Consider the following 16,602-nt stretch of genomic DNA (forward strand, 5'->3'; position numbering starts at 1 on the left):
TGTTTATTAAAGCTGAGTCTAAGATATGCTGATATTGTTTACCAAATGAATAAGTTAACAGTAACACATCAGTGAAAAAATTCAGTGAACTTATAAAGTCTTAAAATTTTAGTTAAAACTAACACTTACCATGTGATTTAGAAGCACTTCTATTTGGCAAGTAGTAGTTGTCTCACTAAAAAGTAAACAGATTGGATATTGAGTTCTTTTTATTTTTCTTTACTTCATTCATGACTGTGACTGACCAAGTGTTAACTAATTTGTGGCTTTGTGTTATCCACACACTGCATCTTTTGAACAGATCCTGCACTTTCACAAACTGTTTGAGTAATTCACCTTCTTTATATTGCTGTTAACTTTTTCTAAACCGACAACGATATTTCTCTGTGTGAGAATTTTCTTAGAATTTTCAGCATCCAAAATTTTATGAGTACTTTTTTGTTGACTAATACATAGTTTCCATGCTTTCTCCTTCTCTCTCTTCCTCTCATTTACCTCACTCATCACTTTCATGTCCTCTATATATGCTCATTCAGAACCCCACACTTATTCCTACTAGTTCCAATTTCAATCTACCTCTACTTCATCTTCTTCTTTCTCATCATTGATAACTTTTTCTCTCATTTCCCAAAGCCATGATGAACAAGTTCAAGAAATCTCAAGTTCTAGTGCTGTGTGTTCTAGTTCTTCTTCTTGTCATCACACCCTATTTACCTTCCTCACTCAGGCCAACCTACTTGTATTTCATCATAAACTTCCTCATCATGGCACTTTGTGCTGAAGCTGGACTCCTTTCAGTTTTTCCCAGGCCTTTGGAAGATAAAAAGCAAGCTGCTTCTGTGATGGCATCAGAAGCAAGTTCTGAGAAAAGAGAAGGTTCCAATTCCACTCCTTTCTCAGAAGATGATGAAAAAACAGCATCTGAAAGGGTTGTTTGTGGCAGGAAAGTGGAGATGATGCAAAAGTGTCCTCCAATGGGTAGCCTTTTCTTGATAGAAGGTGATGAAGAAGTGATGGATGAAGAAGATGAAGCAGAAGAGGAGATTGGAGGAGTAAATGGGCAAGAGCTGTTTGCAAAAGCTGAGGCCTTCATTGGGAACTTCTACAAGCAACTGAAGATGCAGAGTGAGGAATCTTGGATTTATCAGAAAGCCTTTTAGGTGGAATGCTTTAGCTTTCACAATAGAATAATGTGAATTCTGTAATGTGCTACATTAGAAACAATGGTCCTTGTGAGAAACCTTATTATTCTTCTCTCATGGTTCTTTTTTTCCCCTTCCATTGCATTTGTACATAGTTTAACTTCTCAATCCAAGATTCTCAATCCAAGATCAGGTCTCTTTCCTAATTAGTATTATCTCAGATACAAGTAACAGTAAGAAGGTTTTAATATGGTGTTGTCAGATTTCTTCATTAAAAAAAATTGAAAGAAAGAGCTGTGCTGAATGATGTTATATAAAATCTCATATATCATTGAAGAATTTAAGGATAATTCGAAGTATTATATTTGGTAAAGATAGAAAGTTAAGTAACATAAATATAAAAATCCATAACTTTATTGAAAATCCATAACATAAAAATCACGTAACTTTTTTACATTTGACACCATCCATCCTTGCATTTTATTTTTTTCTTTATTAAAAAAATATAAAAATTTACATTTTTATGATTATTTTATTTTTATACTTTTTGTTAAACTAATGTAAAAATATATCATAATACTATTACTCCAATTCTAAACATATTGAGTATTATTATTAGAGTCAATTAGTGTATATTTAAATATTGTCTATTTTAAAACATGAAATTTTGTAATTTTGTTTTTAAAAAGCGTTTGAAAATAATAAAAGAAAAAATATTTAAACTGCTTAAGTCTCCAAAATATAAGATTATTAAGAAATTTATTAAATTTTTTCTTTCTCTTATTAAAAGATGATGGAGGGGACCATTCATGTTCCTGTCCCCCTTTGAAATTTAACTAAGAAAAAATGGAATTTGGAACAAATAAAGAAGAGCTCTTATTTGCTTTTTTTTTTCTCCTAAGGCCAAATAATTCATCCTTGTTTGATCTCATGTGGGTCTTGGTTCTAAATTTTCATAACCATGACCAAGTCATGTTTGAAAATTTGAGACCCCTTTGCTGTTTTGTCTAAGTAAATTATCTTTATAAGCGTTGAAAATTAGGGTTTGTTTGATGCTTTCCACACTTCTTTTCAAAATGGTTTTACTAAATGGCAATCAATTTGTCATTCAAAATTTAAAACATGTATTCTTTTTAAAAGAAATAATTAACTACATATGAGATGCTTTCTTCTAATCCTTTCTTATTTTTCCTTTCCATGTTTATTCTCGTATTAATGTAGATAATTGTAACTAATAAATTAGATGACGTGGTATTGTTTTATAATTATAAAATCTCATTTATTAATACATAAAAATTAATAATAAAGATAATGAATTAAGATAACAGCTACATTATTTAAATAATAGCAAAATATAAAATAAAATATAAGGACTCAATTTAAAAATATAAAATTTGTCTATACTCAATAGATATTTTTATAATTAAAGACTTAAATAAAAATATCTAAATTTATGAAAATTTAAAACTTAATTAAATCTTACTAAAATATTTCATAAAAAACTGATTTAGTAATTCAGCTTTGAAGTAAGATTTTTAAGTAATATGTTTTTAGAAATACTTGTAATAGTGATAAGAGAGAGAAAAATACAAACTTATTTAAATTACTACTTATTAACGTTTAATAATTATAAATTACTACTTATTTGACTTTAAGATTATTATTTTTAATAAATTTATTATATGTATAATAGCTAACTATAAAATAAATTTATTTTATAGATTAAATCAAAATTATTCTTATTATATTTAATAATATCACACTGCTTACAAGTCGAGATCTAAAACAGTTTAAATTTTTCTTTCTCTTTTTATCATTTGAGATGTTTTCTAAGAACAACAAAATCATGACAAGATGTTTTTTAAGAACAACAAAATCATGACGGTCAAAACTCTAAAATAAATAATACTTCAAATATATGGTAATTTACTCTAATAATGTTACTTGATCAACTTTAAATAGATACACAAATAATTTAATTTAAAGTATTTATGACTTTTTTCATTTTATTAATTTAGTTATAGGTTTCATTACTAACTTTTGTCATTTTCTCTTTAAAAAAAGGAAAGTTATCATATACCCTTCTATTTTGGTGCTTTTGTGGGATAATAAGTTGCATAGTGTAACATCCCAAAAATATAGCATAAAACTATATAAAGGAGTTATCATATAATAATATAGTAAAACAGTTACCATAAAATAGAGTTAACCTTACCGTTATCACAAAATAACCATAAAAGTTCAAACTTTACAACATTTCTATACCACTACAAAACTGTACATAACCAAACGGTCATTACAAAACTAGAACTATAACCGAACGGTTAATACCGAACCATGCTCAGCTCTAGTACCGAACGGTCCTAATCTAAACAGCAGGGTCCTCCCCCTCCGACACCTGCTCCAACAAACATCCGTCTCCCTCTGCTCACACCCACAAGGTGATCATTGCAAAGAAGAATTTTCGAACAGAAAGGATAACAAAAGAAGGGTAAGCTAGTGTAATTTAATTAATCATACAAATAAAGCAAATACATAAGCTTATAACCATTAAACACTCAAAGTTATGAAATCACCAACAACACAAACATGCAATGACCGAACACTTGACTTTGACCATCCGAATTGTATAAAATATCGAGTTCTAAGGATTTTTGCACTGGTGTGATGAAGTAACTGGAAACTCCATCAGTCATCACACTAGGTTAGTCCTACAAACGCCCTCTTTCCATACAGGCACTTTGGACTCATACCTCCTCCTATTCTCACCACATGACTCATCCCACTATACTTGAGCTTGGATGATCATTTAGAATGTCAAGATAAATCCCAGCAAAACTCCGGCCATTTATACAGTAAACCACAAAAACAATCATTCAACCATGTAACCTCTCGTTGAGGATAATGGTAATACCTCTATCAATCATACTTTCACTTTAACACCATTAGGATCATGCATACATAATTCATCAAAGTAAGCAATTTGACAATTAATTATCCTAACACATGGGACTAAATATAAACCAAATAGAAATAACCAAACACATATGAATAAGACCGAACACTTTGTGTATGTTGGAGACCGAATGGTTTCTCACTTCCCAAAGGATAGGACCAAACGGTCCATAATAGATAAGACTGAAGAAGTGATCGAACACTATTAAATATCGTCCACTAGAAGAGAGACCGAATACTACCACCAAACCAAGTACTAAGCTTAGACCGAATACTAAGAACTTAAACCGAACACTTAGTGTAAGACCGAGCGGTCTTTCACTATCCACAGAACAGGACCGAACGGTCCATATTAGGTAAGACTGAGGAAATAACCGAACACTATTAAGGACCAACCACCAAGGAAAGACCAAACACTAATACAAGACTAGGTCGAACACTGAGAAATAACCAAGACTAGTACCCACCTAAAACCGAACACTCTTAGCTTAGATCGAACACCTAACGCTTAGGTCGAACACTGAGAATTTATAACGAAGGCTAATCATCAAACTTATCAGTACTAAGAGACCGAACGGTACAACAGTATGACCGACTGTTAAGACTCCGGCAAGTGTACCGAATCGTATCAAGTAATATAAAATGGTAAGACCAAGTATCGTATCCCAAAGGACTCACAGCCTAAACAGTTATGTGATTTCTTGATTAAATAGGACTTGAAAACAAACTCTTTTAAGTTTAGAATGCAAATACTAAAAAGTAAATATGCATGCAATTTGATCAATTGGACAAAAGTGCAAAGTTCGGGTTTGATATTATGGAATGAATACGTTGTTGGGGTTAGATTTCACCTTGTGTACTCTCATGTATATGCGAATTCTACTTCTTCATTAATGTCAATGTCACTCTCTAAAACACTTAAAACCCGATTCCTCAGCAAATAAAGCCTATCCTTAACTATTAGTTCATACGATTCCTAGCATTCCTAATAATTAATTATGAATAACAGAAGCTTAAGACAACCATAACTCATACCACCATTCCTGAGCAATACTGCTTCTGGGAATAATTCTCCAAATCATGAATTGTAATCTACCTTCTGGTACTCATGCAAATCATACATCATGCTAAAGAATGAGTTAAACGAAGCAAGCATTACACAAAGAAGAATTATCCTAACAATGAATGAAAGAAACATATAATATCAAGCATCAATTCAATACATGAGAGTTTACAAAGGTTACATCATCCCCAACAACAAATAGAGTTTAGTTCACCATTGACATGGTGAAACTAGATGAACAATGGAAAAAGAATGAAAGATAGAACCCTAGAAAATGAAGATAGAACCTTCCGCATCCAAATCTGCCTTTAAGGGAGTGAAAAGTGTGTTTCTGAGCCTATTCCGTCCAAAGATACAAACCCTAGGACGTGCAAGTCCTTAAATAAAACATAAAAATAACAGAAAACGGGTCCAAGCCCACAAGACTAGCGCTCAGCGCCCCACTTATGACGCTCAGCGGTGTACGGGTCAGAAGTTGCGCTCAGGTTCAACTCAGAAGGCAAGCAAGCGTGGTGCGTCTCGTCATAGTTGCGCTCAGCGCCCCTAAAAAGGGTGACCAGGCGCGAGCCAGAAGCATCCTGCACTAAGCGCTCCAGAAAAGGGCAGCCAAGCGTGAGACAGTGTACTTTGGCACCGAGGGCCCCTAAAGTGGCGCTCAACGCTATTGCGATCTCCCTTCTTTGATGCTTTTCCATCTTTTCCTGAGTTTCAACTCCTTACTACTTTCAAATCTTCTTCCAAATAAACTCAATTCCTATTGAAAACACTAAAATCTAGCATAAAGCCATCAAATTCCCCTTTAACTCTCTTATTCATCAAAACAATGATTCCAAGCTAGTTTCTAAGTCAAAAAGGGTGTTTTTAGTATCAAAATTAAGTATCAAATAACGGTAAATTCAACCGTTATCACCGACCAGTCATAAACCAGTAAGAACCATAAGAAGTCAAACATAGTTAAAACCTAACACTCAAGTAAGACCGCGCACTAATCCCAAACCGATCCGTCATTAACTGAAGTTCTACAGAAATAAACTTCGTTAAGACCGAACACACAATTAAGGCTGCATGGTCAACTAATGACTCTTGGCGATCGACATAATTCTACAGAATACTGAGAGTTATGATCAACACCTATCCTTATCCAAAACAAAACATTCTTACCAACTTATATTTTTCCCAAACTTGTATTATACTTCCTTCCTTGACCAAGTTCACTGACCCAAAATAAATAAAAAAATCCACACAAACCGATCACTATACAGAAGATTTCAACCGTTCACAGGTTCCAACCATACACAGAATTTCAAAACAATTCGTCAAACATCCACTTATTCATACATGCAAATATCCAAATAGAAATTCCAAACACAGAAAAACATAATTAAATTACTAGCTTCCCTTACCTCGAATAATCCAGAAAAATTCTACACTTCCACAGTCTTGCCTAACCCGCAAGTAACTTTTAAGGTAGCCTACAAATTTCTGATCGGTGAAAAGGAACCAACCAGAGAATCAAAGACAGAAAAACAAGTTCAGAGGAGTAGTTGATGAACACATGCAAGCTGAACAGTGCTTACATGTAACAGAAAATACAGGAACCTCAAAGGACGAAGAAATTGAAGTTACCAAATCAAAATTAGTAACTTGATCGGTGAAAAGAGAAGCTCTTGACACTAGGAAAGCTCAGGCACAACCTGACTAATGATCAGATGAAGAGAAAGTGAGAATTTCTAGAGAGAATTTCTAGAGAGAAGGAGGAGAAAAGAAAATACTCAGAAATTTGGAGAGAAGAAGTGCATGCAGAGAATGACACAAAATTTTGAAAAGTTCATTTACTACAGTCAAAACTGATCGATCCACTCAGATGCATACACCTGTCTTCCCCACTTTCTCTAAATTTCACAGTTCTTAGATTCTCCCTAACAACAAAAGAATTTTCGTCCCCGAAAATTGAACTTACTAGAGAATAGGTGAGGATACAATTCCCTCGTAACCTTTTCCAATTCCCAGGTAAAGTCAGCTGTCCTCCTGTCTCAGACCACCTTAACTAAACTGATGGATTTTCCTCTAAGTATCTTAGTTAGGCTCTCGACAATATTAATTGGATGCATCTCGACCGAACGATCTTCTCTAACTTGAACATTTTCTACTTCCAGCATGTGAGAAGGATCCGACACATAATTTTTGAGTTGCGATACATGGAAAACCGATCGGTGAAAAGAGAAGCTCTTGACACTATGAAAGCTCAAGCACGGCCTGCTTGATGATCAGATGAATAGAAAGTGAGAATTTCTAGAGAGAATTTCTAGAGAGAAGGAGGAGAAAAGGAAATACTCAAAAATTTGGAGAAAAGAAGCACATGCAGAGAATGACACAAAATTTTGAAAAATTCATTTATATACTACCGTCAAAACTGATCGGTCCACTCAGATGCATACACATGTTTTCCCCACTTTCTCTGAATTTCACAGTTCTTACAGATAGAATGTTCATTTTGAAATTATCGTTTTCAATTGTTCAATATATATATATATATATATATATATATATATATATATATATAATACTTTGTTTTTTATTTCATGTTATATGTTTCTTATTTCATTTTAGTTTTGAAGTATGTGCATTAGTAAGATGATGTGGTAATGAGACAAAAATGTAAGATATTCTTTCTTTGCTTTGAAACTTAGCAATAGTAATTTCACTATTCTTGAACATCTCTATATGCAAAACCTCACATTAAGGTCCTACCTTATCATCTACTTAAACAATATGTCATACTTTATGATAATTGAATTTAAAGGGAAATCTAAAATTGAGGTTCTAAAACATATATACATAATTTATGTTGACTTATTTAAGCTGATTTAGTTAAATGATTTTTGTACTAATGATCATAATATAGGAACTCACTAATTCCATTTATGATAATATATATATATATATATATATATATATATATATGGGTTTGCTAACGCGCGTATGCCTGTTTTTCAGTTGGTACATTTTAGCAATGTGTACTGGATTTTAGTAGACAAAAATAGCCTTATATATCATGGATTCTAAGCTTTAAGGTTAAGGGTATTTTAATAATTTTCATTCTCAAAACTTAAAAAAAAAAAAAAGAAACCCCCCAAACCCTTACTCACCTCTCTCAATCCTTTCTCTTTCATCTCTCTCACTCCAACCTTTTCTCTGTCATCCCTACTGTGGTCCCAATTGAAAAAATCAGAAACACTTGCCTTTAAACAATTTGCCTTTGTAAAGAGTTGAGTCATTGACATATTCACCTTCAAGCAAAGGTTCATTCAAGATTTCTTCAATTTCACCATCTTCACTAATCTCTCTAATTTCATCATCTGCATATGTTGAATCATCATCTCTAAAAAAACCCTTCAGGCCAATTACCAATTCTTTCGAATGTCATTATGCTTGTGAAAATTAGATAAAATTATATACGACAAAAAATATAAAATGAAAACTCATTATAAAGTCTTTTTTTGTAAGAAATTGTTTAACAACGAGTGTTTCTGATTTTTTCCAAGCCAATTACCAATTCCTTTGATGTCATTATGCTTGTGAAAATTAGATAAAATTAGATAAGACAAAAATTATAAAATAAAAACTCATTATAAAATCATTTTTTGTAAGAAATTGTTTAACAAGTATTTCTGATTTTTTCCAGGTCAATTACCAATTCCTTTATGCTTGTGAAAATTGGATAAAATTATATAAGACAAAAATTATAAGATGAAAACTCATTATAAAATTAGTTTTTTGTAAGATTGGTTAACGGTAGTAAAGGTTTGGGGGGTTTCTTTTTTTTTTTTTAGTTTTGAGAATGAAAATTATTAAAATACCTTTAACCTTAAAACTTAGAATCCATGGTATATAAGGATATTTTTGTCTACTAAAATCCGGTACACATTGGTAAAATGTACCAACTGAAAAACATGTGTACGCGCGTTAGCAAACCCCATATATATATATATATATATATATTATAAAATTTAACTCATAATTTTAACTAAGGTATCTTTTATTTTATTCGGATGTGAAGTATGTTCTATTGATTATATATTTTTTTTCAAATACAATAATTACATATGAAAGCATACAGCATTTAATTGAGAAAAACAGAAAGTTTTAACTTCTAAAATAAACTTAAGTTTGATCTGTTTAATTCTTATGCTAATTTAATTTTTCTATATTTATGAAATATAAAATTACTTGTACCTTGATTTTAACACCCAAGAAAGTTAAACATATTTATGTAATGAATAAACATATTTTTTTATAATAGGTAGTGTTGAATATGTAAAACTTAAACCCAGTTGGTTTAAACAGTATAGCTTAATTTTAAATTTGAATTTTTTTTATTTAAACTAAAAAAAATTGGATGACTGTATAAGTATAGTTAAAATAAAACGATATGTAAATAGATAATATATAACTTGGGTGAATATATAAAGTTACCAATAAAACTTGGAAGAACTATGTTTATTGTTTTGTAGAAAGGGATTCAACACGAAGACTCAATTTATGATTGAGTTTATGTATCTTTTATCTTATAATGTATTTAATTTCTGCTTTTTCATAAAAATTAAACCCAAATTTGAATTTCTATACGTTTATGATACTTCAGCTTCCAAGAACATTCAAGACATTACTATATACAGTGTCTTTGTTGTAGTTAATGGAAATAATTTTAAGATAAATTTACTATGAATCCAATGGAACAAAAATTCATGATGTTTCGTGGTATGGCTGACATGTGTTGTACAAGATAAATCGATGTTGTCTTCTATGGAAACTGTTATTCACGGATGATAAGTTTTTAGAACTTAAGTGGAGTTCGTTAAAATATTTATTTATTTTAATTCTAAACATATATAAACACACACATATAGATATATAGAGAGATATGTATGTATGTCCTTCAAAGTTACTAAAATAATGTGTTTTTAGTTCCTATTCATAGATATAACTACATCATTTTTATTAAATATAAAAATTAAAACTGAATTTTTTTATAAAAGCTATGTTTTTTATTTAAACAAATTTTAATGTTTAATCATGACACTATAAAATAATTTCACACTATCATGCAACTATATATTATTATTGATATGATTTTTACAGCCATAATTGTAAGAATGAATACAATGATATGTAATAGAACGATAATTTTACATGATTTTTCACTAACACATAAGACGTTCTGTATTTATTGGTAGTATTTTATTACATATTCATACGTATTTATTCAAGTATTCCTAAAAATAAATCAAGTGAATGAAAATTAATCTTTACATCCTAACATATGTCAAATATTCTATTAACAAATATTAGGCAAATCAAATATAGTGTTAGTTATAATTTAGATATTATTATAATTTGTGCATATTTTTGCACCTGTCATTCTTTTAATAGATGAAGAATTATAGGATCCTTATATATATATATATATATATATATGGTATTCTACTATTTGAAATAAAACATCAGAATTATTCTTTAAACATCTCTATATGGTATCAAGAGCCAAACACTGATATCTTCTACAATATGGCTTTTTTCGATAAAAATCAATCGGAGAAACATGATTTTGGGACTTCCACTACTATCTATATGCATGAATCGCTCACCCCTGAACGGCTTGACGGCACCAACTATGTTGAGTGGTCGTTGAACGCACAGAACAAGATCAGAGGCACATCTCTTGAACAAAGGTTGCACAAGAAAACAAGAAATCCGATGAATACGAAGCATGAGAAGATGAAAACTGCCTAGTCAAGTCTTGGCTTCTAGACTCCATGACGAAAGAAATCATATCCCTCTTTATTCGCTTAGCTACGACAAATGACATTTGGGACACTGTGCAACAAACATACTCAATCAACCAGGATGCATCCCGATCATATCAATTATATTGTGTGGTAATCTCTACTCAGCAAAATGGAAGATCTGTTATTACATATTTTGGTAAATTGCAAAGATTATGGCTAGAGTATGATACTATCACGAATTGTACCATGGAATGTCCTAAAGATGTTGAGAAATATCACAACATGATTAATTCTCAACAAGTTTATGTTTTTTTGGCTAGCCTGGATACACATTTGGATGTTGTTCGTGGTCGTATCCTTGCTACCACTCCCCTTCCAAATGTTCAATCTGTTTATGCAACGGTTTGTGCCGAGGCAAATCGTCAAGCGGTTATGCTTGATAGTGAGTCTACTATGGGGACTTCCTTTGTTGTTAAAAAGTTTCCTAAGAAAGGAATCTGCAAGTGTACCCACTACAATAGGGATAATCATGTCATGGATACATGTTTTAAAATCCATGGCTATCCAGATTGACATCAAAAAGGCAAAACTACTCCCAATACCAAGGTAGAAGCTGCTTCAAGGAGCCATATTTCTACTGCTTCCGGATTTGTGACCAAGTCAGGTATATCTAACTCTGCTATTAATTTTTCTACTATTACTAGCGATAGTGATTGGATAATTGATTTAGGTGCTACTGATCATATGACTTGTGATCCTCATAAATTTACTAATTTTTCCCCTAATAGTTCTTAAACTGTTATTATTAATGCCAATGGGGTCTCATCTCCTATTGAAGGTGTAAGTACTATATCTCTCTCACCCTCCTTATCAATTCCGGATGTTTTATTTGTTCCTACATTGAACTGTAATCTTCTCTCTGTCAGCAAGTTAACCAAATCACATTTTTGTGTTGCCTCATTTTACACAACCCATTATCTTTTTCAGAACATTCATTCCAAGGAGAAGATTGGCACTGAGAGAGAAAGGGAGGGATTGTATTATCTTGAAAATGTCTCACAACAAACCCAAAGGAGCGTTGACTTGTCTTGCGAATGAACACACACGATAAAAACAAAAAAGAGATTTGGTTATGGCATAAATGATTAGGACACATTATTTCATAAATGCAATATTTCTGATTTTCTTTGTAAAACTTGTGTAATGGCAAAAATTCATCGTATTGTGTTTCCTTTAAGCAATAAAAAGACTGATTTTCCTTTTTCATTAATCCACACAGATGTTTGGGGTCCTGCCCCACAATCTACACATAATGGAAAAAAATGGTTTATCAGTTTTGTTGATGATTGTACTAGGGTAACCTGTGTGTATTTGCTTAAACATAAAAGTGATGTGTGTGATGTGTTTCGTTCCTTCCATCATATGATCGTTACACAATTTAACACATTAAAGTCATTCGATCAGACAATGGAGGGGAATAGTTTAAGACTGAATTAATAGAGTTCATGAACTCTAAAGGCATCTTGCATCAAACTACATGTCCTTATTCACCACAACAAAATAGAGTTGCTGAGAGGAAAAATAGACATATATTAGAGGTGACAAGATCACTTTTGATAGATGGTAATGTCCTATCTCATTTATGGGGTGAGGTTGTGAGCTCTACCGTTTATTTAATTAATCGAACCCCTTCTAGTGTGCTTAACTTTCGAAGGCCTTTTGATGTGTTGTCTGATCATTGTATCCTTCCTTCCATAGTTTATTTACCCCCTCATGTTTTTGGATGTGTTATATATGTTTACTTACACTCACATCAACGTACAAAGCTTGAAGAACGAGCTATCCAATGTGTTTTTGTTGGGTATGGATCAACTCAAAAAGGTTATCGTGCTTACCATCCACCATAAAAAAAAATTTATATCTCTATGAATGTGACATTTAATGAGCATAAATTTTTTTATGTTGATTCTCCACTTCAGGGAGGCCATGAAAGTGAAGTGCATAATCATGATGTTAGTATATTTGATATCTCCGATATAAAATTATATTGTGAAGATAAATTATCGTGTGAGGATCATTCTGCAGGAAGAGACCCAATCCTAAATATGGACACTTCTTTTTCGGATAATACAATGCCTTCTGATCATAACCAATTGGCTCAATCTTCTCCACAGGTTTGACTTGACTCTTCAGATTTACCTTCTGATCCTATCTCTGATAATACTAATTTAGATGAAATTAATCATGAAATTGATTTTTGTCTGCATGAGACCACTAGCACACCAAACACTGAGTCTACTACTATTCAATATAATCTTCCACCTCGTTCTAACCGTGGTCAACCTCCAGCTAAATATGAACCAGACCTCCAAGCCAAAGTTAAATATCTCATTAGTAAATATGTGTCATCTCACAGGTTATCCTGGTCATATGCATCATTTGTATCTCAATTATCTTCAATTTCTATTCCTAGTAATATATAGGAAGCTTTGGCAGATCATAGATGGACCAAAGCAATGGTTGAGGAGATGACAACTTTAGAAAAAAACAACACTTGGGATCTTGTGTCCTTACCAAGAGGGAAGAAAACTGTGGGCTGCAAATGGGTATTTACAATTAAGCATAAAGCTGATTGAACTATTAAGCGGTATAAAGCACGACTTTTTTGCTAAAGGTTACACTTAGTCTTATGGTGTAAATTACCAAGAGACGTTCACACCGGTAGCCAAGCTCAACACTGTGAGAATACTTCTGTCGCTAGCAGCAAACCAATATTGGCCTCTTCTACAATTTGATGTGAAAAATGCTTTCCTCCATAGAGAAATTTCAGAAGAAATTTATATGGATTCTCCACCAGGCATGACAGATTCAATTAGAATGAAGGTTTGCAAATTAAAGAAGGCTCTATAGGGATTAAAACAATCTCCAAGAGCATGGTTTGGAAGGTTTACCAAGTCTATGAAGGCTTTTGGCTATAGAGCAAGTAACTCTGATCACACCTTATTTTTGAAGAGAGGAAAAGGAAAAATTACAGCTTTGATTATATATGTAGATGACATGATTGTTACAGGAAATGATCAAGATGAGATTTGTAGTTTACAACAATACCTTGCATCTGAATTTGAAATGAAACAACTTGGAAATCTCAAATATTTTTTGGGTATTGAAGTAGCTAGATCAAAACATGGTATTTTCCTATCCCAAAGAAAATATACTATTGACGTACTATAGTAAACTGGGCTACTTGGGAGTAAACCAGCTGATACATCAAATGAACAAAATCATAAACTCTTTCAATGCTCAAATTCAACAAGCATAGACAGAGGGAGATACCAAAGACTAGTAGGAAAATTAATTTATTTGTGCCATACACGTCCAGATATCACCTATGCAGTGAATGTTGTTAGTCAATTTATGCATGACCCACGAAAGCTTCATATGGATGTTGTTGAGAGGATTTTGAGATATTTGAAGTCCAGTCCTGGAAAATGAATTTTATTCTCAAATCATGGAAACTTAAAGGTAAAAGGGTACACTGATGCAGATTGGGCAGGTTCAAAAGATGATAGAAAATCTACCTCTAGATACTTTACTTTTGTAGGAGGAAATCTTGTAACTTGAAGGAGTAAAAAACAACCTGTAGTAGCAAGATCTAGTGCTGAAGCAGAATTCAAAGGCATGACACTAGGTATATGTGAACTTTTGTGGATTAAAAATGTGCTATCAGATTTGGGCTTTAAAAATAATGAAGCTATGAGTTTGTACTGTGACAATACTTCGGCTATAACAATTGCTCACAATCCTGTGCAACATGATAAAACAAAACATGTGGAGATTGATACACATTTCATCAAAGAGAAGCTTGAAGCTAGAATAATTTTCGTTCCTTTTGTAAGATCAGAATTACAGTTGGTTGATATTCTCACCAAAGGAGTGTCAAAAAGATTGTTTAATGAGTCTTTGTTCAAGTTGGGAATGTGTGATATCCATACACCAACTTGAGTGGAGGTGTTAAGATATGCCAAATATTCTATTAACGGATATTAAGCAAATCAAATAAACGAAGTCTCTTTCACACATTATTTTTTGTTAAATAAACCATCTCCAAAGTCATACATGAATTTACTCCTCGATCTAAATCATGGCCCTTTCTTGATTCTCATCCTTAAAAAGAGAAAGACAATTCAAATTTGTGCTCCAAAAAATATTCTTTGGTGATGGTGATCACGAATAAAGAATATCTTCCACTTTATAGATGTTTTGTTTTTATTGGTCTAAGATTTATTTTTCTAGAAATGAAGTTAACAATTGAATGAACAGGTGCCTCAGATAATGATTCAGCCAATTACACACTAAAAGCCAACATTAGCTTTAAAGGACACTAGTATTAATATGCCTTCATTTATTATAAGTTTTACTAAACACTAAATAGTATTGGTCAAATAAAACAAAGGGAATTTAAAACCATAATTTATGTGCCAAAACCAAAAAATTAATCTGATTTTATTTAACTTCCGTGTGCACATGTAAATCTGATTCCTCCATTGAATAGTGGAAACGTTAGGTCCTAAAAAGTGAAAGCAGGAATTTGGATAAGTTACAAAAAAGAGCCATGGCATGAGGGAGAGAATACTACCAGTTAACACAGATATTCCCACAAAATAAGTAAATAAAAACTTTCCTCGTGTGATTGAGAATATTTCTAATGTTCTTTCCAAGGGAACCTCAATTGCAATCTCAATAGTTACTTGATCCTCTATTCATAAAATTAAACTCAACTCTAAATCCGAACAAATTTGAAGTTTAAATTCTCAAATAATATACCAACTCATTCTAAATTCATTATTGGGTCACCTAGATTTGCTACCATGTACGAACAGGAAAATTAGATATTAAAAAATAAAGTAATTATGAAAGTCATCATTTAAAAATAAAAAAAGATAATTATTATAAAAATAAATAATACTATTGGTCATGTGTTTGATTATTGTTTTATGTATAATGTGAATGTGTTATTACGTGTATTTAACTATAATTTTAAATATTTCTCTTAGGTTTATCATAGAAAACATAAGAAAAAGATATTTTTTTTTAGAAATTTTAATGATTAGGAAAAATATACAAATGTGATTGACTATTTTAAATAAAAGATATTATAATTTGTTATTTTTATTTAAATGATTTATTTTATTTTAAAATATTTTCTAAAAAAATAAAAATTTTGGAAAAAATTATTCAATAGAAAAAATCATTATTAGATATTGATTAGACATTTTAAAATATATTCTTTGATATTGTTATATACTATATACATGTAATAATTAAAAGATATCTTGAGATATTATTATATATAATTAGGTATTATTGTTAGATAATAATAATAAAATAGAATGTATTATTTAGAAATTTATCGTAATCAATTAGAATAAAAATATTAAGATAAAATATATTATCTAAAAATTTATTAGAATTAATTAATTTAAAGATTATTTTATTTTTTTATTATAAAAATAATGGATTTTTATAAATATTTTGAAAATAAACCTAATTGGGTTAGGTGTGCCTTTTGTTAGATAGATTATTATTAGATATCTTAAACATCATATTTTTATTTTATCTTTATCTTTTATCTTTAGTTGGTTTGTTATTACTT

The 16,602-nt window shown here is 31.3% G+C and overlaps 1 protein-coding gene across 1 annotated transcript; it reads left to right on the plus strand.

The window, feature by feature from the left end:
• Window positions 1–491: 491 nt before the first annotated feature.
• Window positions 492–1,329, plus strand: LOC108322845 (uncharacterized). The gene has a single exon (XM_017555113.2). It carries the CDS (start codon window positions 636–638, stop codon window positions 1,158–1,160), a length of 525 nt encoding a protein of 174 aa, XP_017410602.1. The 5' UTR covers window positions 492–635; the 3' UTR covers window positions 1,161–1,329.
• Window positions 1,330–16,602: the final 15,273 nt, after the last annotated feature.

Source organism: Vigna angularis, chromosome 6 (assembly GCF_016808095.1).
Source record: "Vigna angularis cultivar LongXiaoDou No.4 chromosome 6, ASM1680809v1, whole genome shotgun sequence".
Taxonomy (NCBI): Eukaryota; Viridiplantae; Streptophyta; class Magnoliopsida; order Fabales; family Fabaceae; genus Vigna; species Vigna angularis.

Bases quoted from the DNA above. Each gene is read 5' to 3' on its own strand.
- LOC108322845 (XM_017555113.2), top strand. From the start codon at position 636: ATGATGAACAAGTTCAAGAAATCTCAAGTTCTAGTGCTGTGTGTTCTA.